The 22,973-nt window shown below is 36.3% G+C and overlaps 1 protein-coding gene and 1 long non-coding RNA gene across 3 annotated transcripts; both read left to right on the top strand.

Annotated features, from left to right (window-relative positions):
* Positions 1-3,142: 3,142 nt before the first annotated feature.
* LOC104102998 (structural maintenance of chromosomes protein 3) lies at positions 3,143-22,447 on the top strand. 2 transcript variants are annotated; one of them, XM_018773102.3, is made up of 31 exons: positions 3,143-3,270; positions 3,434-3,469; positions 3,597-3,640; positions 3,773-3,848; positions 3,931-3,969; positions 4,071-4,138; positions 4,231-4,302; positions 6,444-6,523; positions 6,610-6,688; positions 6,753-6,870; positions 6,936-7,111; positions 7,997-8,242; positions 8,346-8,467; positions 8,925-9,069; positions 12,681-12,853; positions 12,960-13,059; positions 14,038-14,174; positions 14,305-14,506; positions 14,865-14,952; positions 15,037-15,186; positions 16,615-16,766; positions 16,846-17,037; positions 17,114-17,297; positions 17,375-17,445; positions 17,515-17,666; positions 19,411-19,579; positions 19,682-19,828; positions 21,042-21,134; positions 21,468-21,642; positions 21,720-21,909; positions 22,160-22,447. In XM_018773102.3, exons 3-30 carry the CDS (start codon positions 3,626-3,628, stop codon positions 21,902-21,904), a joined length of 3,606 nt encoding a protein of 1,201 aa, XP_018628618.1. In that variant the 5' UTR covers positions 3,143-3,270; positions 3,434-3,469; positions 3,597-3,625; the 3' UTR covers positions 21,905-21,909; positions 22,160-22,447. The 2 variants fall into 2 exon arrangements, with proteins under 2 accessions (XP_018628618.1, XP_070033708.1); XM_070177607.1 differs by having other exon boundaries at positions 22,169-22,447.
* On the top strand, positions 15,904-16,201 carry LOC104102997 (uncharacterized). Its single transcript, XR_687812.2, has 2 exons — positions 15,904-16,042; positions 16,116-16,201. It is a non-coding gene; the product is annotated as an uncharacterized lncRNA (long non-coding RNA).
* Positions 22,448-22,973: the final 526 nt, after the last annotated feature.

A 22,973-nucleotide genomic window follows, 5' to 3' on the forward strand; every position in this document is an offset into this window, starting at 1 on the left:
TATGTATTTATAAATCCTCACGTCATGAAAGACATATCAAGTGTAATCGGACTCCGAGTGACAACACGCACGAATTATATCGAGTTCGTACGGTCTGATCCATAATAATCGTGTATATACACTACCGAGGTTGTATGGCCCGATCCATGGATGCATCCTATATATATATATATATATATATATATATATATATATATATATATATATATATATATATATATATATTGTCGAGGCGTTCGGCCCGATTCGCAGAAATAGGAAAACTCATCGGATTTTGAATTGCATATTTACAACTCCTAGGTAAGCCCATGAAAGAATATAATTCTCATCAATAATTAAATACTCTGCCCACTCGCTAAGCAATGAATCTCAATTCAACATAATCTTTAACCAAGTTTTACTTATTAAATACAAGCAATTAAACTAGCAAGTTGAGTCTAAATAGTGCAAGTAGTGGCATAATAAAGGCCTATGTCTACCCGGACATAATATGAATCTTAGCTACACAGGGACTCTCGTCACTTCGTGCGTACGTAGCACCTACAATTTGTAGGAAATAACAATTCAAACACCTACGGGGTTAATTCCCTCTTACAATGTTAGGCAAGAGACTTACCTCGTTCCTAAGTCCACTTTCCGGTCCACAAATCATTCTAAAAGCCTCAAGTTGGTGCCAAAAAATCCGAAACTAGCCAAAGGTTATACAAACTAATCAATAATTGCTCAAAAGTTCATAATTTAACTATTAGAGTGGATTTCCAACACAATTTGGAAGATTCCTAAAATTTACACCCGGACCTATGTGCCCGAATTCCTGAAATTTTCGAAAATAAATGTTACCCATGACCTCCCCAACTAAAATATATAATTCATTTCAATTTCCACAACCAAATCCATGATCAAATCTCAATTTTACCTAAACCCTAGATTCTTCACAAAATCCCATAAGTTTTACTAATTTTTCATGTTTAATCCACCTATAATTCACGTATTTAACTTAAAAATGGGTAGAGTTTACTTACTTTGTGATGTTGATGAGAATCCCCGACAAAAGTGCTCTCAAAATCGCCCAAGACCAAGTGAAAGTGTGTGAAAAATAGGCTAAGTCTCGAATTAGATGCCCTCTACTGCCCAGCGATATCCGTTTCTGCGGCCAAACAGTCGCACCTGCGGAAAAATCCATCGCAGGTGCGGTCCTCACTTAGGCCAGCTCTCTTCGCTTCTGTGGACCAATGCTCGCTTTTGCGAGCCCGCTTCTGCGGAAAATAGATCGCACCTGCGGTCCTACATAAGCCCCTCACAATTCCGCTTCTGCGAAAGAAAACTCGCGCCTACGGATGCCTATATGTGCCCAGGTGTCCGCACCTGCGAACCCAAACATGGGCTAGCCACCTCCGCTTATGCGATGAACCACGCGCACCTGCGTGTCTGCACCTGCGGCCAAACCCTTCGCAGGTGCGAAGACACCAAAACAACAGCAACTTCAGCCAAAATAACTAAGTCAAAAAATGATCCGATTCACACCCGGAGCCCCTGGACCCCACCCGAATATACCAACAAGTTTTAAAATACATAACGGACCTACTCGAGGCCAAAAATCACATCAAACAACATCGATTCTACGAATCGCAACCCAATTCAAGCCTATCGAAACTATGAACATCCAACTTCCAAAAGTAATGCCGAATCATACCAAAACAACTCCGATTGACCTCAAATTTTGCACACAAGTCATAAGTGACATGACAGACCTACTCCCAGGTTCGAAATCCCAAACGGACCTCAATAACACCAAAGTCTACTTCAAACCAAATTTAAAGAACTAGAAAATCTTCAATAAACCAACTCTCAACATCAAGCGCTAAAATACTCCCGGATAGCCTGAAACTCGATATGAACATACGCCCACCATCAAATTGAATTATGAAAATAGGTCGATGGGGAAAATGATCCGGTTCCGAGGTCGTTTACTCAAAATATTGACTCAAGTCAAACTTGGCCATCATAGGCCACTATTAAGGAACTAAGTGCTCCGATTTCAACCCGAACCCTTCCAAACCTAAACCAACCATCCCCGCAAGTCATAAAATGGTAAAAACACATACGAGAAGTCTTAATTAGGAGAACGAGGATCTAAAAAGCAAAACGACCGGTCGAGTCGTTACAACACATGTCTAATATTTAAAAAGGAGACTTGTTTTATTAGATAGGTTCGGTTTGAATCCAAAAGAAAAAAAGAAGAAAAATTAAGGTAAGTCGCATAAAAACCATGCTACGTACTGCCCAGTAAAAATCCGTTTCAAATTGATTTTCTAATGAATTGCCCATGAAGGTTTGAGTCGAATAACTTTTTGCAATTTGAATGTTATTTAAACCCTTCGCAATTTAATTTTAACTCAAATTACCTCAAACTTTATATTTTTTCCAGGTCAAATATCAGTGTTGAAACTAAAAATTTCCTCGATTAATTGAAATCAAAGATACAATCTACTGATGAATTAATTATGAACCTTTTCAATTTAATGGATCATCTTCCAATGGGAAGTTTTTAATCCGTTTATTTTAACAAATCATTATATCAAAAGAAGTGACTAGAACAAAAGTGATAAGCTAATGAACATTTTGGGTTTTTAGTAGTATAGATCAAATTTGCAGGCAAAGTGCGTTTATCATCAAATGTATATTTATTTCTTCATTTAATTTACAAATTTCTCAAAAATATACGTAATTATTATTATTATGAGTTGATGATTTTTGAAAACTGTAAACATTATGGTCAGTGGACCGAATTAAAAAACTTAAGAGTATAAATTTTATGCATGAATAAGATAAATAGATTTTACATTAACATGTCACTTAATATAATTGCAAGTAATTTTCTATTGAAATATTAATTGGTAACCTTCAAAAAAAAAAAATCTTCTATTGAAATGCATTATTAAAGTAAAAAATTTCATATAATTTCAGTGCATATAACTTAAACTCTTAACTTATTTGCATAGTATATTTATTGGTCAATAACATAGACAAATAAAAACAAATAGAAATGAAAGGTAATTAGTTTCAATTCCTAAAATAAATTCAGTTAACTTCTGTTAATTACTAAGTACTACTCATATTGATTCCTATAATCAAGCTTGTCAAACACATTTCTCCCCAATTCCCATTCCCTCCAAACACCCACTCACTTATTAACCCCTACCCCTGCGCCCCCCACCCCAAACATACAGTACAGAGTCAGGAGCGCCATTACCGACTCGCTCGCTCTCGGTAAGTTTTCTGGAGTAGTATTTTACTTCTCATTTTCAGTTCCTCTCTGTTTTGCTTCAATTACTCAAAATTCATTTTCCTTTCAAAAACCCTAGCATCGAGTTTCTACTTAATTACTAGTTCGCATCGAGTTTCTACTACTTAATTACTAGTTCTCTGTCAGGTGATGTATTTTGCCTTCTTCGTACGTGTAATTCGGGTAATCTTCAGCTCTTCTTAAGTATTATTTTCTGAAACTCTTAATATTTTTTGATTTGGTAACTGTTATTTTTTTTTATTTCTTACAGTAATTAATGTTTTATTTTGGTTGCGGTTTGCTTCTGCAGAGCTAGAAGAATAGTCAGGGACTGTCAACATGTATATAAAACAGGTAAATTAGAAGTCTATGGCCCTAATTATGTGTTAACGGTTTTCTGTATGAATATTCATGTTTCGGATGCTGACTTTTGGAAGATTGTTTGTTAGTGATTTTTTGTATTGGGGCATTTTTTTTCCGTTGTAGGTCATCATCGAAGGGTTTAAGAGCTACCGGGAACAAGTAGCCACTGAAGATTTTAGTCCTAAAGTTAACTGTGTTGGTAATGTCATTTATACCCATGGTGAATTTTAGTGTGCCACATTTTTTTAACTGAGAGATATTTTAAATTTTCTTCTGTGCAGTTGGCGCGAATGGATCTGGCAAGTCTAACTTTTTCCATGGTGGGTTACCCTGAAGTTTTTCTGGCCTATTGTTATTTTGATGAGTCCGTGTTACTTTTTTTTTTCTTTCTTTTTATTTACTTATTTATTCTGTTCCACAGCAATCCGTTTTGTCGTAAGCGACCTCTTTCATAACCTGCGCAGTGAAGAAAGGCAGGCTTTTCTTCATGTATGTTCAGTAGTTAATCTTTAGAAATTGCAGTAGTTCATGTCCTTTAATACATTTACAATCTTTGTAATCTATCCCCTTTTTCTGTACAGGAAGGAGCAGGTCACCAAGTATTATCTGCTTTTGTGGAAATTGTATTTGATAATTCAGACAATCGAATGCCGGTAAAGTGTTGAACTTAGTATACATGCACTTTCATGCAATTTGTTCTGGACAAGCTGTTCTGGCCTTCCTATATTTTCCATTACTGGTTTCTAATCTGCAGGAGTTGGCTTGTATATGGAGTATAATCTTGGCCATTCACTGTTGCTTTCCTTTGGCTACAGTATATAAAATCAATTGTTTGCAGGAATAGCCTGTGAACTTAAGATGTGTTAGCTTCTGCTGGCCACTGTGCCATAGATAATTTTATGCTATTCTTGAACTATTTTTACTTGCTTGATCATTTCTCTCTTTGAAACTCACAGTTTGCTTTACCTATCATATTAGAAAAGAAAAGGATTGCTTACAAGTTACAATGTATGAAGATGATCTTGAATTCTCTACCATTAATAAAACACTATTTTTAACTTAAGCTCCGACAGTTAGCCAAAAAATATTAAATTGAAATATATTTTATGGAAAAGGAGAACTTATTTATTCAACAATTTTTAGTGTTTGATTGTGATTCTAATGGGTGGTGGACATTGACAGCATGTTCGTGGTTAAGTTGTGGGGGAGCTATAAATATGTGGCTGACCAAAAGTTTAATTAGGAGTTTAGGCATTGATAGGAACACATACAAGTAAATATTGGTCGAGTGAGTAGAAGTTGATGTATACCCGTAGACGACTATGTTTGTTTTCCTCATCTATAGATTTTCCTCCATGTAAGATAATTAAACACTTGTAAATAAAAAAAACAGAGAATATTTAAAAAAAAAAATTATATTATGCCCAAACAAAAAGTGATGCCTTGTATGGACATTGGAACTGGCTCTATCTTGTAAATAATATCCATGCTGAACAATTTGGCACTTATTATCAGACTATTGCTGTGAGCTATGTCCTCTTAAAATTTCAGTTGGAAGTTTGATTTGGAAGTTTATTGTCTAGGTTTTTGCCTATAAGATGATTATACTTGGAATAGCCTTGGATTTGGAAGTTTATTGTCTAGGTTTTTGCCTATAAAATGATTATACTTGGAATAGCCTTGGATTTGGAGGTTTTGGAGCTTGATTGCTTGGAAGACTGGTAGAAACTATACAGCTAGCACCATTCAGTTCCATCAGAAAAGAGAAACACATAAGCTGTTTCTATCTGCTTTAAACTTCAGCTATTTTTGAAGAAAGAAAACGGCAAACTATTTCTTCCCTGACAAAGAATGAAACGGAAATTTGTTGTTTAATGCTGGAGTTGTAATTTTTGTTAATTGAGTTACTGCTGAAATAAAAAACATACTTTTAAGTAATAATTACCCAAAAAGAGCTAGCTGGAAAGTCTCTGTTGTTCTCCCCTATAAAAAAATGAGGCCTGGTTTCCACTGTTTGAGTAATTTAAGATCATGTCTTTGGTGTAGAATTTTTTTCTATTAGTTGAATCACGTGGTGCTAAATTTTTTCCCCTTATTCAGATTAAATGAATTCTTTAAATCATGGTAATTTGGATGGTAGCTGAAGAAATTGGAAAATAAAGCATCTGCAGCTCAGGTTCGAATCACCAAGCCAGTGTATTTGGTAATCAAGCTGGGTTAACCTTTTTTCATGTCACGTGAGTAAGAGACACACAAAAGAATCTAAGGATGGAAAAAGAGAGCACCACCTCCCCTTAGATGGGGTTACTTAAGCTTGGAAAGTAGCTGTCGACAACATATAAAAGTTCTAAAGTCAACAATAAAAAAAAGGAAGATAAAAATTGTAAAGATATCATGGCCACTCATTTGATTGAGAGAAACATTTAAGGAGAGAAATAGAGATAAGAGTGTCAGAGGGGAAGGTATTCTCAACGAATATTACCAAAGAACTTCTGATAGGACTTATAGTTTTTCTATTGGGGAGAAGAAAGAATTTACCAGGAAGCATGTGGAAGCAATCCTTTGATAGAGCCATTCTTGATGATTGTCTTCTATTGTAATAGGAGGTACTATTGATACGGTAATGGGCCCATATTTAATGTAAAATAATGAGAATATTGGATAATTTTTCTGATATCTTGAAACTCTTTAGTTTCTGTGATTTTCCTTTGCTGGAACAGGGATGAAAGGCATGTCATCATTTCTTCATTATTCAACTACTTTGTGGATGTTGAAATTGTATACTTTTTGACAGGTTGATAAAGAGGAAGTACGGCTGCGAAGAACAATTGGTCTCAAGAAGGATGAGTATTTCTTGGACGGAAAACATATCACGTAAGTATTTTAAAATTATTGTTCATTACCTCATTTTCATTGTATCTTCTGTCAGCTGCGTGATAGAATCTTTTGTCATGTTGCAGGAAGACAGAGGTCCAGAATTTGCTGGAAAGTGCTGGGTTTTCTCGTTCTAATCCCTATTATGTTGTGCAGCAGGGAAAGGTATGTTAACACTGTTTTTCTACTTCTTATTCATGTTTTATATTCTCCTCATGTTTTCTTGCAGATAGCATCATTGACGTTAATGAAGGATTCAGAACGACTTGATCTGCTGAAGGAAATTGGAGGGACACGTGTTTATGAGGAGAGGCGTCGAGAAAGTTTAAAAATCATGCAGGAAACTGGCACGTTATCGAAATTTATGCTTCTTGGATATCAATGTTGTGTTGCTAACATTTTTGCTAATCAGGTAACAAGAGAAAGCAAATAATTCAAGTTGTACAATACTTGGACGAGAGATTGAACGAGCTTGAACAAGAGAAGGAGGAACTGAAAAAATATCAACAGCTTGACAAGCAGCGTAAATCTCTGGAATACACAATTTTTGACAAAGAACTTCATGACGCACGCCAGAAATTGAATGAGGTAGAGTACTCAAATAGCAGAATTGAAAGATCAATGCGAAAGCATTCTCTTGGAGTTCTAGCCTTCTTTGAGTTCTCCTTAACTTGGCTTTAATTGTGAGTCATACTTACCTATAAAAAAAATAAAGAAATAAAAATTGTGAGTCATAGTTTAGAAAAATGGTACATCTAGAACTTGAGATATTAAATATTGTCTAGTACGTAAGATGAGAGTGAGAAAAGGCTGTGAAGGGGTTTAATCTCATTAATTTCATGGATTTCTGCTTTACACCAGTTAGTTTTTTTTTGGGTGTAATGTGCATAAACCTGAACGTTGTTGAAACTGCTCATAAGTATTTTCCCCTTTCTTATGGTCTTAAATGTCAGACCACCCATAATAACTTGTAAATCATTTTCTGTTAGATGCTTTTGAAGTTCCTTTCAATAAGACGCAGATTTGTTGCCAGTGTATTATGATGTTTTTAATGTAGCTTAGGGGGATATCTGCTCCCAATTGTATTTGTGATCTTGTAAAGGGGAACCTGAGTGTCTCTTAATGGTGAATGTTCTTGTCAAATGATAACAGATCATATTTTAGATGGTTGTGATACATGCAATTGTCTATCTGGGTCTTTTACTTTGCTGTGACTGTCTTATGACACCCTTCTGGTCTATTTTTGCTTAGTTAACATTCATATGGTAATGCAGGACATCAATTGTTTGTGATCTATCTGTTTAATTATCTATGTAGCAGTTTCTGGGAGATGTACTTTCTACCATTATCTGACTTAAGCATGGCAATCTGTATCCCCTGATAATGATTATTCCTATTCGATATCATGAATAGGTTGTTTGACAGCTTTACGCGAATCCACACTTACTATATGACTACTTTCATCAATTGCAGGTAGAAGAGGCTCGGACCAAAGTTGCTGAGAACTCTACTGAGAAGTATAATAGTGTCCTGGAGGCTCATGAAAAGTCCAAGGAGCTGGAGAAGTTGTCCAAAGATCTGACAAAAGAAATTCAAATTTTAAGCAAGGAGAAAGAAGCTGTAGAGAAACAGCGGACAGAGGCTATCAGAAAGCGAGCTAAGCTTGATCTTGATTACAAAGACCTTCAAGAGAAGATGTCTACAAATATTAAAGCTAAAGTACTCTTTTATTGCATGACTAGTTGTTCTTCTCAATTGCAAGATTATAGTGTTAAAATAGCTGTGAGGATAAACTGGTCATTTTATGCTTTCTGTGTTTCAGGATGATGCGCAGAAACAACTTATACTTCTGGAAAGAGAAATTCAGGAAACAAAGAATGCACTCAATGATATCAAGCCTTTGCATGAGAGACAAGTAAAAGAGGAGGAGGACATCACGAGGGGGTATGTCGATTGTATGAGGCACTTTTTTGAACAAGCTAGAGTCTGATAGCCAAAATTTTGAGAAATTAGAATAAACCATTAACTGTTTATTCTTGCCACCAGAAAGAGTTCTGGTCCTCGAGCATCTGAAGTTTCAAGAAAGACAAATGTTTTATCAATCTTGTGCTTCATTAAACTATTTCATCGAGGACAAAAAGAAAAATCATCAATGCACGTCTGCTAATTTCTTGCTGGTTGCTTCCGATACTTAGATTTTTTTTGTGTAAGTTTAATCCTACTTGTATCCGTCTGGCGTAATGCTGAAGTTCATGCAATATAGCTATATGTGAACCAAGATTGCAAAATATTGGTCAAGTTGTTTCATACTGTGTGCTATGCCTTTTATCTGTTGCCTGGTTTCGTTTTCCTTTTACGCTGGTCGTCACTGTAGATTTAACAATCTTGGTGTCTTAAATAGGATTATGGATAGTGAAAAGAAACTTAGCATTCTTTACCAGAAACAAGGCCGTGCCACCCAATTTGCGAGCAAAGCTGCCAGGGACAAATGGCTCCAGAAGGAAATTGATGAATATGAACGAGTTTTATCTTCAAACGTAACACAGGTAATATTCCTTGTTAAAATTGTTAGCACATGGAGCTATTTTGTGATTTTCTTGCTCTTCAAACCTTTGATTTATGACTGGGTGAGGACTCTCTGGAATATGTGTACTTAAAGTGTGTTGTCGCTTTGGAGGGTTTTTATCAATATATGCCCAATATTTAACCTTCTTGATGCAAATGCATTTGCCAATAGTAAGATAAAAAACTTACGATCAATAAATTATATGTAAAGGCACCAAGTTTAGAATGTAGGCGATGCATATGAGTGCAGGGAAAAGATTAACAATGTTAGGGTTCCATTTCTTATGGTTCCCAACCAGAAAGATGGAGAATTCTTTTCGGTAAAAGTGATACATGAAGGATGGACATCAGCCCAAGACATAAAGAGTCCAAGGAAGTGGGAGACTTAGCTGTTCTTGAGGCTGGATAATATGTGATGTATTGTGATTTGTGGAAATTTCTAATTTCTGTTATGGGGCCACTACACTATTGGTTGGGCTTTGCTAATAAATTAATTGCTAACGATCATTGGAATACGGTTATGGAGGATTTGGAGACTTATGATTGGCCAAAAGTAATGGGGAAGGGAAAGGAATTTAGTGATTACGTATTGGAACGACAGGGAGAAGATTAGCATACCCCCTGCAGGATGACAATTGACATGCACAAATCGAGAAATAGTCCAAATCTTTTACCGTATCTTAAAAAAAGCAACAACTATGCATCAGTCCCAAACAAGTTGGGGTTGGTTATATGAATCCACACTGATCATGTTTCTCCATTTAAACTCATCTCAGGTCGACAACAACAACAATTATGCTTCAGTCCCAAACAAGTTGGGGTTGGCTATATTAAATCCGTTAAACGTTAGTTAATTTAACAGTGTTTTGGGATTCATTTTGGTCTAGTTTTTGGTAGAATTGATTTTCAAAAGATGTTTCCTTTACAAGTATTTTAAAAAAAAAATACATCTGGAGAACATTTTTGGAAAACTACTCCATGTTTGGTTTTAGATTGTGTTTAGGCTATCTTGGTTTTCTAGAGAGTAACTGCTTGGAATAGATTTGTTTTTTAGATATCAAAAAAATTAATTAGGAGAGCTGAGTTTGAGTTGGTTTTTGTTTTCAGAAACCAATATAATTTGGTATTGTGATTCTGTGAAAACTGATTTTGTTTTTAAGCCAAACAAGGCTGTTTTCTGCTTTGAAAAGAATTTTCCAAATATAATTTGAAACCAATTAGCATGCTTCTTAGCTGATGAAGAATTAGATATAACTAAGTAGAGAAAATGACCAAAATGGTCCTTAATGTATAAGGGATGGATTATTTTGGTCCTTACTGTATACCACTTAACAGATATGGTCCTCCATGTATACAAAAAGTTGACACATGTAGTCTCCAACCCTAAAACTAACAGTACACCTCAAATTTCAAGTTAAATTTAACCACAAATGTCATGTGCATCTCACGCGAGTTGCCATAAACACAAAACGCTGGAGCAAACCTTCCTACTCGATCTGGACACATTGTTGCAGTCCCTCACTCTATTGGAGGAAGTTGATTTGTCCGGTTGTTGCTGGAAGATCAAAGGCAGAAGCTCAAGACGCCATCAATATACCAACTTGGAAGAATTATCTAATGTCTATTAGGATCTCAAAGGATTCTGCAAGAGTTGTTCGTGAGTTAGTTCATTCCACTAAGATGCTTAAGGTGGTTCGTTTCATAAGAATATGACTAGGTGTAAAGTGGCCATGGCCATTACTGAAATTATGAAACACATCAATTTTATGAAAAATTCCAATATTCCATATGCTCTTTTACAGTTCTACGAGGGTACTGAGTAGGCTTTTGAAGAGGGAGTACCTTGTATGAACCACTTGGGATATGCTGTTAATTTACTACGTCTCTTCTATCTCTTCACTTGTTGAACTCAAAGCAGAGTGCACGATTTCTTCTGGCTATGCGAAAGAGTGATTGAAGATTTACATAGTTAAATACGAATCAATCACTGATGAAGGAAATTATAGACTCAATGTTTGTTGTTGTTGTAAATACGAATCAATCACTGATGAAGGAACTTATAGACTCAGTGTTGACAAATTGAGCTCATTGCAAGTTCCTAAGATGGATTAAAAGTTCTGGACATGAGGAAGGATATGGAAACAGAGTCAATTCGATAACAGAGTCGTGTTAACAGAGTCTTTAAATCCTATCAGATCTCAACATACTCCCCGACATCCTCGCTGAATCTCTTTCTCCGGCAAAAGGTTTGTTGCCTGAAGCATACATCGGTGTCGCCAACTCAGATGAGCAGGCCGAAGCTTTCTTTTATGTTCTGGTTGTGTTTATGGCACCTCACGTGAGATGCACATGACATTTGTGGTTAAATTTAACTGGAAATTTGAGGTGTACTGTTAGTGTTAGGATTGGAGACTACATGTGTCAACTTTTTGTATACATGGAGGGCCATATCTGTTAAGTGGTATACAGTAAGGACTAAAATAATCCATCCCTTGTACATTAAGGACCATTTTGGTTATTTTCTCTAATTAAGTATATATACCACTTGTTCTGACAAGGCATAGTTGGACATATATCCAATGTGGATCAGAGCAAGCAGATGTCTTAAATTTAAATTAGATGCCACTGGCGATTAGTTCTTTTTTTTTGGGGATGAAATAAGGTGTTTCATTGCTGGCATCAAGAAGATGCAAAATTACAAAGATAAGTAGATGTTAGCTCGAATACATCGTTACGGAACTCAGCCCAGGGAGCTAACCAAAAAGCAAAAAGCATAGGGATTAAGCTTAAGAGTAAATGAACTGATAAAATCTAGGAGGGAGACAGCATTATTAACAGGGTAGAGAGTATTCCAACTAAAAAGATACAAAAGCCATTTAGGTTTTAAAGTGTGATTTGGAGTTTATATGCCATCAAAACATCTGCTATTCTTTTCTTGCCAAAGGCACCAAAAGTACTTACTGGCTTTGTCAACTTTCCACATATTCCAACCTTCCACTGCCTCCTGATGTCTCGAGGTTGAGCTCAACATAATCCCAAACACCTGAGTTTTGCAGGGATAACTAGCATCTATTAACCAGCTGAAAGTTCCTCTTAGCTGCGATGTTTGACCATCTGTATGTTCTAGACCTGCAAATAAATTCTGGCAGATCCACTTTCTAGATGTCTTCTTTCTTATTATGCTTAGCATACTAGATTTCTTTCAAAAAATCTAAATATTCCTATCTTTAACTTAAAAGGGGGAAAAATCAAATTATTTAGCCAACAGTAATTGTTCATAATCAACTAATATCCTTTTCATACTCATGGAACTAGGCTGCTTTTGTTGACTGACTATCTTTATTTCTTCACTCTCACTCAATACATCTCAGAGGTTATTAATCTCGTCCTTTTTGTGTCCTTGATTATAACTGTCATATGCATCGTTTAGTTGCAAGCTCCCTTTTTCTCTCTTGTCAGTGTTAGTTTGTCTTCTGTTGTTCACCTTAAATAAGAAGCGTCACGCTAACCACAATAATGTGGAAAAGTTAATACTTATTGTGATTATTATAATTCTATACTTAATGGTCTTTTTTCCTTTTTTTTATCTCAGGAGAGAAAGCTTAGAGATGAAATTGATCAGCTCAAAAAAGACATGAGAGATCAAGATGATATAATCAAGCATCGTAGAGTTGAAGTGGACAAAAAAGAAATCCTCATATCTGGCTATCGAAATGCTTATAATCAGTATAAAGTGGAGAGAGACAAGATGCATGATGAGAGGAAGTATGATTATATTTCAGTTTGTTAGGTTTATATGAGTGTTTTTGAACAGCATTATTTATTTAGAAATATCTGAATTCTACAACTTCCTACTTTTGTGTTCGTTCAGGTCTTTGTGGACACAGGAAACCGAGCTCACTACTGAAATTGAACGGCTCAAGGCTGAAGTTGTGAAGGCAGAAAAAAGCCTAGATCATGCAACTCCTGGCGTGAGTAACTGCTTTGACATGTAATCTATGTAACATTCCTGGGTTAAATAGTCTCAACCTTACTTGCTTGGTACTTTTCGTTTTGCCGTTTATTTCATCAATGATAAGTAATCTGGTCTTCTAATATTTAACACTCGATTGCCAAATGTCCTGGTATGAAGTCTTTACGATGTTGTTTATCCAACTTTTTGTTGGTCAGTTTGGTGCTTCGAATTGCTCCTGTTATCAGTAGGTGTTGTCGTAAATGCATGTAATGGGCATTATGTGTTCACCTGGGAGGATGGTCCAGTGGAATGCCTTGGTCTCGACTTTTGAGCCTAAACAAGTTCTGAAGTGTGAGTGGTATCACGAGTTGTGGTAGTTGAAGAACTAAAATTTCTGGGGCAAAAGAAATCAAATATCCCAGGAACTGTGATGTATCAGTGAAATATAGGTATTTCGTGTCACAACCTACAAGACCTACTCATGAGAGACATGCTAAGTCTAGTATTATATGAGGTCTATTATGTTAAAAGATAAGATCACTGGAAAGAACTGATGTAGGTGGTATGGAACTTACGTAGGTGGTACCATATGTACAGCTACTATAAGAACTGACATAAAATTAGGGAATGCACAAAAGAATACAAACTGTGATAGGTCAAATGTGCCCGGAAAGTGGATAGGCTCTTAAGTCCGTCCTATATACTTCTTAAGTAAACTTAAGACTTAGAGCCTTGAGATGTTTAATACTTAACTCTCTGAATTAAGGTCTTCTGATTTTCAAAGCATCTTACATTTATTTCTCTCATTGTCTGAGACAGCATTCCTATGCTTGTCCTTAGTTGTTAGATCTTCGTTCTGAGAAGTAGGAATAGAAGACAAACAGGGACGGATGAATACTATGCCACTTCTTTGTTCCAACTCACCCGAAATGGCCATGTATTCCTGCGCTACAAAGATTCTAGATTTTTCATTCTATTTATTTTAAATTCTCAGGATATCAGAAGGGGTCTGAACTCTGTGAGGAGGATATGCAGAGAGTATGAAATTTCTGGAGTATTTGGCCCGATTTTTGAGTTGCTTGTATGTGATGAAAAGTTTTTTACAGCTGTTGAAGTTACTGCTGGAAACAGGTATTGATCAAAGTTCTTCCAAGAACAACAAGCTACTGATTATTGTCTTATGCAGCTTGCCAAGCTGTAATGCTGCTTTGCATCTATTCAATGCTTATACTCACATGACATCTTCTCTCTGTCTTTGCAGCTTATTCCATGTGGTGGTTGATAATGATGAAACATCAACTAAAATTATTAGACACCTCAATGCACAAAAAGGTGGACGAGTTACATTTATTCCATTGAACAGGGTTAAGGCTCCACATGTTAATTATCCAAATAGTTCTGATGTGATTCCGCTTGTGAAGAAATTGACGTTTTCTGATGTATATGAAAAAGCATTTAAGCAGGTCAGTTAAGAATTTTTTAGTTTCATCACTTCAGTCATGAATTAACCAACCTTTTGTGGCTGGTCCTGTGGGCTTTCATGGTAGATCTTCACTTGCCTAATCTGTTTAAAATCAGAACAATTTAAATATTTGTTCACAATATAGATATTTAGTTCTCTATTGGATCTTTATATACTTTTTCCATAAAAGAGTATTTTTTTTTTTTTTTTTTGTGGCTGTGCTTTTTCTTCTCTAATCTGTTAAACATCTTGATTCGTTTTGTATTTGTATTCTTTTAACTTTAGTATATTTAGTAAGGCTGTTGCTACTTCTCATTTCTCTAGTTCCAGTTAAGAGTTTCTATATTTATCTCTGCCAGGTGTTTGCAAGAACCGTAATTTGTAAAGATCTGGATGTTGCTACCAGGGTTGCTCGTGCTGATGGGCTTGACTGCATTACTCTGGAAGGTTAGAATTTGAGACACCTTGTTGTGATTACTTTGATTGGTGTTTAGTTGCGTTAGCCTGATCTGACCGGACTTCTTTACGTAGGTGACCAAGTTAGTAAAAAGGGGGGAATGACCGGTGGATTTTATGACTATAGACGCTCAAAATTGAGGTTTATGAGCACCATCAAACAGAATATAGTGTCCATCAACCTGAAGGAGCGTGAACTTGAGGAAGTTAGATATAAACTTCAAGATATCCTTACTGGGTTGCAACCTCTACTAAAATTTTCCTTTAATATTGTTCAGTACCTTTTTATTTTAGCGTATTATTCTTTTTGATCCTTGCTTCTACTATTGCTCAAGGTAACTCCCTTGGCTTCTTCACACACTTCACTCATTTGTGCTGGATATCACAAATCTGAGTCTTTGACTACGTTACAAGACCAGTGGTTTTACTCGGAGATATGATTTTAATTCAAACTAGAAACTTTTTTTTATGAAACACTCAGTAATGTTATAATTACATGTGGGTTCTTTGCACCCAAGGGTGGCTTAGTGGTCAATGAAATGGGAGTAGAACCATGAGTTTTCAGCTTCAAATCCCATCGGAGGTAGAAAAACACTAGGTGATTTCTTCCCATCTGCCTAAGCCTTGGTGGATAGGGTATCTGTGCTGGTGGGAGGTAGCAGGTACCCAGTGGAATAGTCGAGGTGCACCAAGCTGGCTCGAACACCCCCATCATTAAAAAAGCACGTTCATTCTTTTCTCATCATTTTGATTTGCTAAAGGGCTTACCGTGCACGAAGTGTTCCTTGGATAGTGTGAGGTAGGGGGAGAATGGGAGTATACCGTACAAATCCTTCCCCTTCCTTTTGTGCGAAGATGTTGTTTCCACGCCCCGAACGTGTAAGGACCAACTGTAAGGTCATCGAAGGAGCAATTCTGCTGTTGCTCTAGGATCTGTTCAATTTCATGCGAATTTGATCCAGTGGATATCATTTGTATTTAATTAAATCGTTTGAATAATCTTAAAGTATCCTCCTTGCCGGGGTCTGGGTGGACACCAACTCATGAATTGAATTCATGGTAGCTGCTGTTTATATTAAAGGTAGAGACCTTGACGTACCAAAAATCCATTAATTAATTTAGTGTAAGTTGGATTAAAGTGGAGATATTTTCAGGTTGGCATCCGCTCTGCCATGTTAATCAAGTCATTCTTCTGGCTTAAGGTACCACAGAAAGTTAAGGTAGGGTGGAAAATGTGAAATGACAAAAACTTGTCAAAGGTAACCTATGCGTTGTATGCTCCCGATTGACTAATACTATAAGAACATAAGTCTACTCACTTGAGCTTGGAATGTGTTAAAGCAGTTAATGGGCATTGAGACTTATGAAACTTCAAAAAGGACAGAAGTAATGTATATGCCATTCATTTTTTTTAATAATTAATTGGAATAATGATATCCCTTTTTATTGTACTGACATGCATCGGTTACTTCCTTTCACTCAGAAAGTTTTGCAAACACTTCTTTTGTGTGGATTAGAATGTTACTGGCGACAACAAGAATACAAGATCTTGTAATTCTCCTTTCTTGGTGTCACCGGCATTATTTATCCAGTGTTCTAAGGATGTTCATTATAGACCCTTTACCTTTTATGCTTTCACTTAGCCTTTCCCACAGATAGACCAGAAAATTAATGAACTTGTGGCTGAGCAGCAGAAAAATGATGCTGCCCTGGCTCATGACAAGTCTGAGTTAGAACAGCTTAAACAAGATATCCGTAATGCTGACAGACAGAGACAATCCATCTTAAAAGCTCTTCAAAAGAAGGTGCCTCCTCTTGAAAAACTTTTGGAGCTCTTGCCGCTACTGCATTTCTTCTTTAATTATAGACTGTCAATGTTTGCAGGAGAAACTGCTTGGTAATATTTTGAGTCAAATAGATCAGCTAAGAGCTAGTATAGCTATGAAACAAGATGAAATGGGAACAGATCTTGTTGATCATTTAACACCAGAAGAGCGAGATTCTTTGTCACGCTTGAACCCTGAAATTACGACTCTGAAGGAGAAGCTGATTGCGTGCAGGGCAAATCGGATAGAGGTTTGTTGACGTCAGGATTACTGAAATCAATATATGACACATAAATCAGTAGCTGATTTTTTCTCGGCTTTTGTAGACTGAAACTAGAAAAGAGGAGCTTGAGATGAATCTGTCAACAAATCTTGAAAGACGAAAACAAGAGTTAGTGGCGATGAATTCTTCTGTCGACGTTGATATGCTACAGGGTGAAGTTGAGAGCAAGAATCAGGAACTTAAGGATGCAGAGTCACTAGTTGACCATGTGACTGAAGAGCTTACAAGTGAGTCCTTTATTTGATTTTGAAGCTTCTGGTATTGTATATGTTCAAAATTCTTAATACAAAAATGGCCTACACAGGGGTTTCTGGAAGTATAGATGAACGAAACAAGAGGCTCAAGAAGATCAAACAGGACAAGGATAAGCTGAAGGTAAATATTTTATATTGCAGCTTCATAAAGGCCTGTTTAGCTTTGCGCTAATACATAATTTTGTTATAGGCTCTTGAAGATGAGTATCAGAATACACTTCAGGATGAAGCAAGAGAATTGGAGCAGCTACTAAGTAAACGGAACACCTATCTTGCCAAGCAAGAAGAGTACTCGAAGAAAATTCGGGAACTGGGTCCTTTATCTTCTGATGCCTTTGAGACGTATTGCTCTTCTCTAAATTTGCATATATCCTTTTCGGCATTTGAATATGAAGAACTCTATTTCGCTTTTATTTTCTTTTATTGTTTATTTTGACAGATCTTTTCAAAAACATGCCGGATGTACATACAACTGTTAGTGACTATAATAATCATAAACTGTGTTATTATTATAGGGTGAAGAGGTGAATTCCCTGAAAGGATGCCCTTTAGGTATCGATTTTACAAAATCTAATCAATGAAGGAAAAGTGATACATATGGGGCATATTGAAAAAAGTTACATAAAGGGTGAAGTCTAAGCTGTTCAATACGTTTGGTTTGTTTGGTAAACCTCCATGGGATATTAGAGTAAGACCTAATGACTAAATTGCGTTTTTAAATATCTTCTTTCTGCATGTTCAGTCTCGCACAAAAAAAAAAAAATCTTCTTTTTGCATGCAGAAGAACCTTTAAGGCATATAAATTATTAGAAGGTATAGTCTCACAAAGTATGACTGCGTTGAGGCTATTTGGCCTTAACTTGCGTCACGTGTGCCTTCCAAATCATCGTTCATCAAAACATTGTAAACTGTCATGAGTCCAGTTTGAACTTTTTCAAGTGTTTTTATCTAGTTGAAATCAGTGTTGTCACAGGCGTGCTTAAAGCGCGCTTAAGCCCTGAAGCGAGGCTCAAAATATGTTGACCGCTTCGCCTTGCTTTGTGGGCGCTTTAGTGTTGCATCAAAGCTCTAAGTCATACTTTTCTTTGCCAATGAGTGTAATCCTGAACATGCGTCCTTAAACAATTGATATTTCACTTTATTGTGAATTGTTTTTCAATTTCTTTGTTCATATATTTGTTATTCATGCTTATACTGATTAGTCTTGGACTACATGCATATTTTTTACTTTTTCTTCCGTTGCGCTTTTTTTCATTAAAGCCCACGCTTTATTTGCGCTTTGCGCTTAAAACCCCAATGGACCTTAGAGCTTTTTTGCGCTTTTCGCCTTTGATAACACTGGTTGAAATGCCACACCAAATCGCGTCAACTGTGAAATCTCTTGTATTTTTGCACCAGAACGTTGAAATTCAAGATGGACATATTTCTGATACATTTGGGTGCCATTTGTCAGCTAGATGAAACAAAGTTAGGGAATCGTGTAAAATTGATGGTTGTCGAAAGCGAGAAGCGTCAATTTGACCGCTGTAAGACTGTGGTCTAGATTGCTGTCTTATCTTAAAGCTCTTGAGGACAGCATGTGTAGATCTCTTTTCATATGGGTTTGATCTTGTTCATACTTGTGTGTTTCTGCATTTGGTATTCAAGAGTAAGGCAGTAAGCTATCATCCTTAATCTGCTGGTCAAAATTGCCTCTCTTTTTAGTCCCTTTTTAATGTATATGCTTCATGAAAGGAATAACTTTTAAACCTGTTATTTTTCCTTGTTTCCCTCTTCAACCTTTTATTTATTTTTTGTTCGGGTGGGGGGTTTAAAAGTTTATAAAAGAAAAGGCAGAGATCCTCTAAAGCATGCCTTATGGTATAAACATGTGTTCTTGTGATGTTCAAAGTGTTCAGTTGTTTAATCTGTGCGCATTTTATACGTTTTTGACCTCTCAAATTTTATTTCGCACTAGGCCCAAAAAAAGGAAGTTACATACGTATATTACCTTAGATAGGTGCATTGGCTTTTGTTCTTCTGACATAATAGTGGGAACTGTTTAATTGCCAGTTGGCTATAAATATAATGAGGGTGTAAATTCTAGGTACAAAAGAAGGAATGTAAAAGAATTATATAAGATGCTGCACAAGTGTAACGAGCAGCTGAAACAATTCAGCCATGTAAACAAAAAAGCACTTGATCAATATGTAAATTTCACCGAGCAAAGAGAAGAACTCCAAAGAAGGCAAGCTGAATTAGATGCTGGTGATGAGGTATATAAGTCGTGTATTTTGTGGATTTGGACTTATATGTTTATGTATTGACAGCAGTTCTTAGTTTGACTTCTTTCATTTGCCTTGCATCAATATTGGCAGAAAATCAAGGAACTTATATCAGTTTTGGATATGAGGAAGGATGAATCAATTGAGCGCACGTTCAAGGGCGTGGCTAAACATTTCCGCGAAGTATTCTCTCAACTCGTGCAAGGAGGTCATGGGTTCTTAGTTATGATGAAGAAAAAGGTTTGTTTTGTTTGTTGCATAAAATATTGTGTGTCTATTCCTTTGGGCTATCTCTTGCTCATTTTTTTAGTTCCTCTTGTTCTGTTCCAAGCGCTTATTATAATAAACTAGCAATGAACAGATCCCCTTTTTGTTTATATGATAAGTCTCATGGAAATTAAACCATATTTACGCAAATGAGTGTTTCCAAAAGTCATGTAGATCAACATCACATGTAGAGATGTAAAAACGAAGTGCAAACATAGACTTATAAGAAATTATAAATTTTGGAAATAAAAATGTCTTAGTGAGAGTAATCAATATGGTTATATATGGCCAAGTACCTCTTGACAGTGGAAGATGAATTATATTGTGCGTAGAATGACAACCATTCCTTTCCGCTACTTTGTCATTGAAACTTATCACTGAATTTAACTGATGTAAGTGTAAAGAAACAGAAACTCAATAGATGGTGCTCAACAAATTATTTGAGAGGAAAAATTTGAAAAACAACAGAATAATAGGATTGGCAATATAAGAAAGAGGAAAAGTATATTGGTTGGTGAACTTCTTGAATGCTTAGCTGGCTTAAGAAATCGAAGTATCTCTCATCATATGGAGTATTCAGTAGATTACATATAGCTAGAACTTAAACTTCGAAGGATGATTCCAATAAACTGTCCAGTTCCACCATTAAAATGGGAATATTTCTTTGCCTCCTCTTCGTTTCATGTTTAGTTTGAAAGCTAAAAACATGAAAAACTCAAAAACTAGCCACATTCAACAGCAATCTTCTCTGGTGTCTTGGTACCTCTCTAATGACAATTAATAAAGTCGCTTAGATCTCTGATCAACAAGGAAATAGTTATTGGATCATTTTTAATCTTTATCTCAATAATAGAGGCTTTAGAGTGATTTTACATAAAATCTCTTGAACTTATATTCAAAAACTTAATGCTTCTTTGAGACTTTTGAGAATATGACAGGATAAAGATAAGAACACGCAATTGATGGTCCCTGAAACATGTGTGATATGACCCTGTAGGTGTCCTTTAAGTATTGCATGTAAAACTGTCACTAAGCAATACTATGCTGATACAATACTCCACCTTAATTTATAAATGAGTACATATGTTAACCCGTCTGTTTTTCATATTCAGATGCATATATAAAATGGCAGTTTACACATTTCTTGACTGATGAGGATCATTGGTGTCTTTTGTGTTGTTTCTAGGATGGTGAGGATGATGACAATGATCCTGATGATGATGAGCCTCGTGCTGATATGGAGGGAAGGGTTGAGAAATATATTGGTGTGAAAGTGAAGGCATGTAATTTCTTACCTTTTTATATCATCTGCTGTTTGTTGATGCAGTATTGTCGACGAGACCATCTCTTCGTTATTGACTTCTATATTGGAGCAATAGTTCTGACAATCACACAAAAAAATTATGGTCATGGAAATCTTGTGCCGTCACAAATTTACTTTGAAATATGCATCTTGTGAGCAAGTTTCAATTGGTACTTTTTTGGGGGGATAAGGGTTAAATTTATATAAAATATGAACACCACAAAGATAGTGTGTCAAAAGTTACAGATTGTGCAATTTTCAATTGGTACTTTAATTGAATTTTCCTCTAACTCAATGTTCTTGCTGTAGGTGTCGTTCACTGGACAAGGAGAAACACAGTCAATGAAACAGTTATCAGGGGGTCAGAAAACTGTGGTAGCGCTGGCACTTATATTTGCCATACAAAGATGTGATCCTGCCCCATTTTATCTTTTTGATGAGATAGATGCAGCACTAGATCCCCAGTACAGAACAGCTGTGGGCAGTATCCTAGAGTTAAAATTATTTCCTGCAACAGTCTCCATGTATATTTCCTTGTATCCTTTGACTATAATTTTCTAGATATGGTTCGCGATTTGGCAGACAGGGGCAGCACCCAATTTATTACGACGACGTTCCGGCCGGAGCTTGTGAAAGTGGCTGATAAGATATATGGTGTGATACACAAAAATAGAGTTAGCCGTGTCAACGTCATCTCGAGGGACGATGCCTTAGATTTTATTGAGCATGATCAATCTCATAACTGATTGAGGTGAGTATTATATATGATAAAATTGTTGATGTATCCCCAGAAAACTTCTTGGGGATATAGTCAATACTCAATAGGAGGCTAGGAGCGACCATAATCGTCACAATTCCAACCTCCTATCTTTCAATAAGAACATAGAAAGAAAATAGTATTAGGGAATTGAAAAATAGAATTTAGGATAGACAGATTTTTGATTTGTGTTTAGTTAATCTATTGAGGTTGTCTTATTTGTGTTAATTTATTTTCTGGTAAGGTGGTACAGGAGGACTGGATGGCAGGTGAAGCTTTTCATAACTTAGGACAGATATTCTGCCATTCCTCTACTTGTCTAGCTGATGCTTCATTGTGGGATATGCTGAATGTTGTTAGTTTTGTGGAAATACTGGTGCTAACTTAAAGAGAGCATAGTGCTAATGGGTATTGACCTCCTATTTCTGTAAATGTTACACTTTTTTGATGTAGTGCTCTCTATAAAAACGCAGTTATGTATGTAATATAAACAGAGACGCTTTGTTTATCATCTATGCCATTATGTTCAATATTTTGGGCTCTTTGATTTCGGGGGAAAGTTTGGTGATGGAAGCAGATGTAGGATGGGTTCTGTATGTTCACAACTGACAGTACAGTGCTACATCTAAGATTATTCGAAATTGTTGGATGCAACCGAAGATACATTTCTTCCTTTTGAGTGATACAGAAATGACATAACCTTGTAAAAGTGAGTGAGTCTTGGTCTCAGAACCATCTATTTACCAGCAATAAGAGTGAGTCATGCACGACAGTAAATGAGGTTTTCCGTGCCAATTTTACGTGGTAACTTTATTAATCGCAATTATTAGGATTTTGGTGCAAAATGTGTGTTTTAGTAGTGACCGTCGTAGTTGCCATGGAAAGTAATACTTTCGTGGTGACTGTACTCAGTATTCAGTACTCACGTTGTCACGATTATGTACAGCCAACATATCCTGAAGTTTTACTTGCCATGGCTATTTTTTAAAGATGGGGCCCAAAAGTGTCAATGGGCACTATCTCTACCTAGAAGTTCCTTTGGTGGGACTGCAATGTTG

The sequence above is a fragment of the Nicotiana tomentosiformis genome, chromosome 6 (genome assembly GCF_000390325.3).
Source record: "Nicotiana tomentosiformis chromosome 6, ASM39032v3, whole genome shotgun sequence".
NCBI lineage: Eukaryota > Viridiplantae > Streptophyta > Magnoliopsida > Solanales > Solanaceae > Nicotiana > Nicotiana tomentosiformis.

Bases quoted from the DNA above. Each gene is read 5' to 3' on its own strand.
- LOC104102998 (XM_018773102.3), top strand. The intron at 12,854-12,959 runs GTATGATTATAT...GTGTTCGTTCAG, and splicing joins AAGATGCATGATGAGAGGAA to GTCTTTGTGGACACAGGAAA. The intron at 15,187-16,614 runs ATATCCTTACTG...AGCCTTTCCCAC, and splicing joins AGTTAGATATAAACTTCAAG to AGATAGACCAGAAAATTAAT.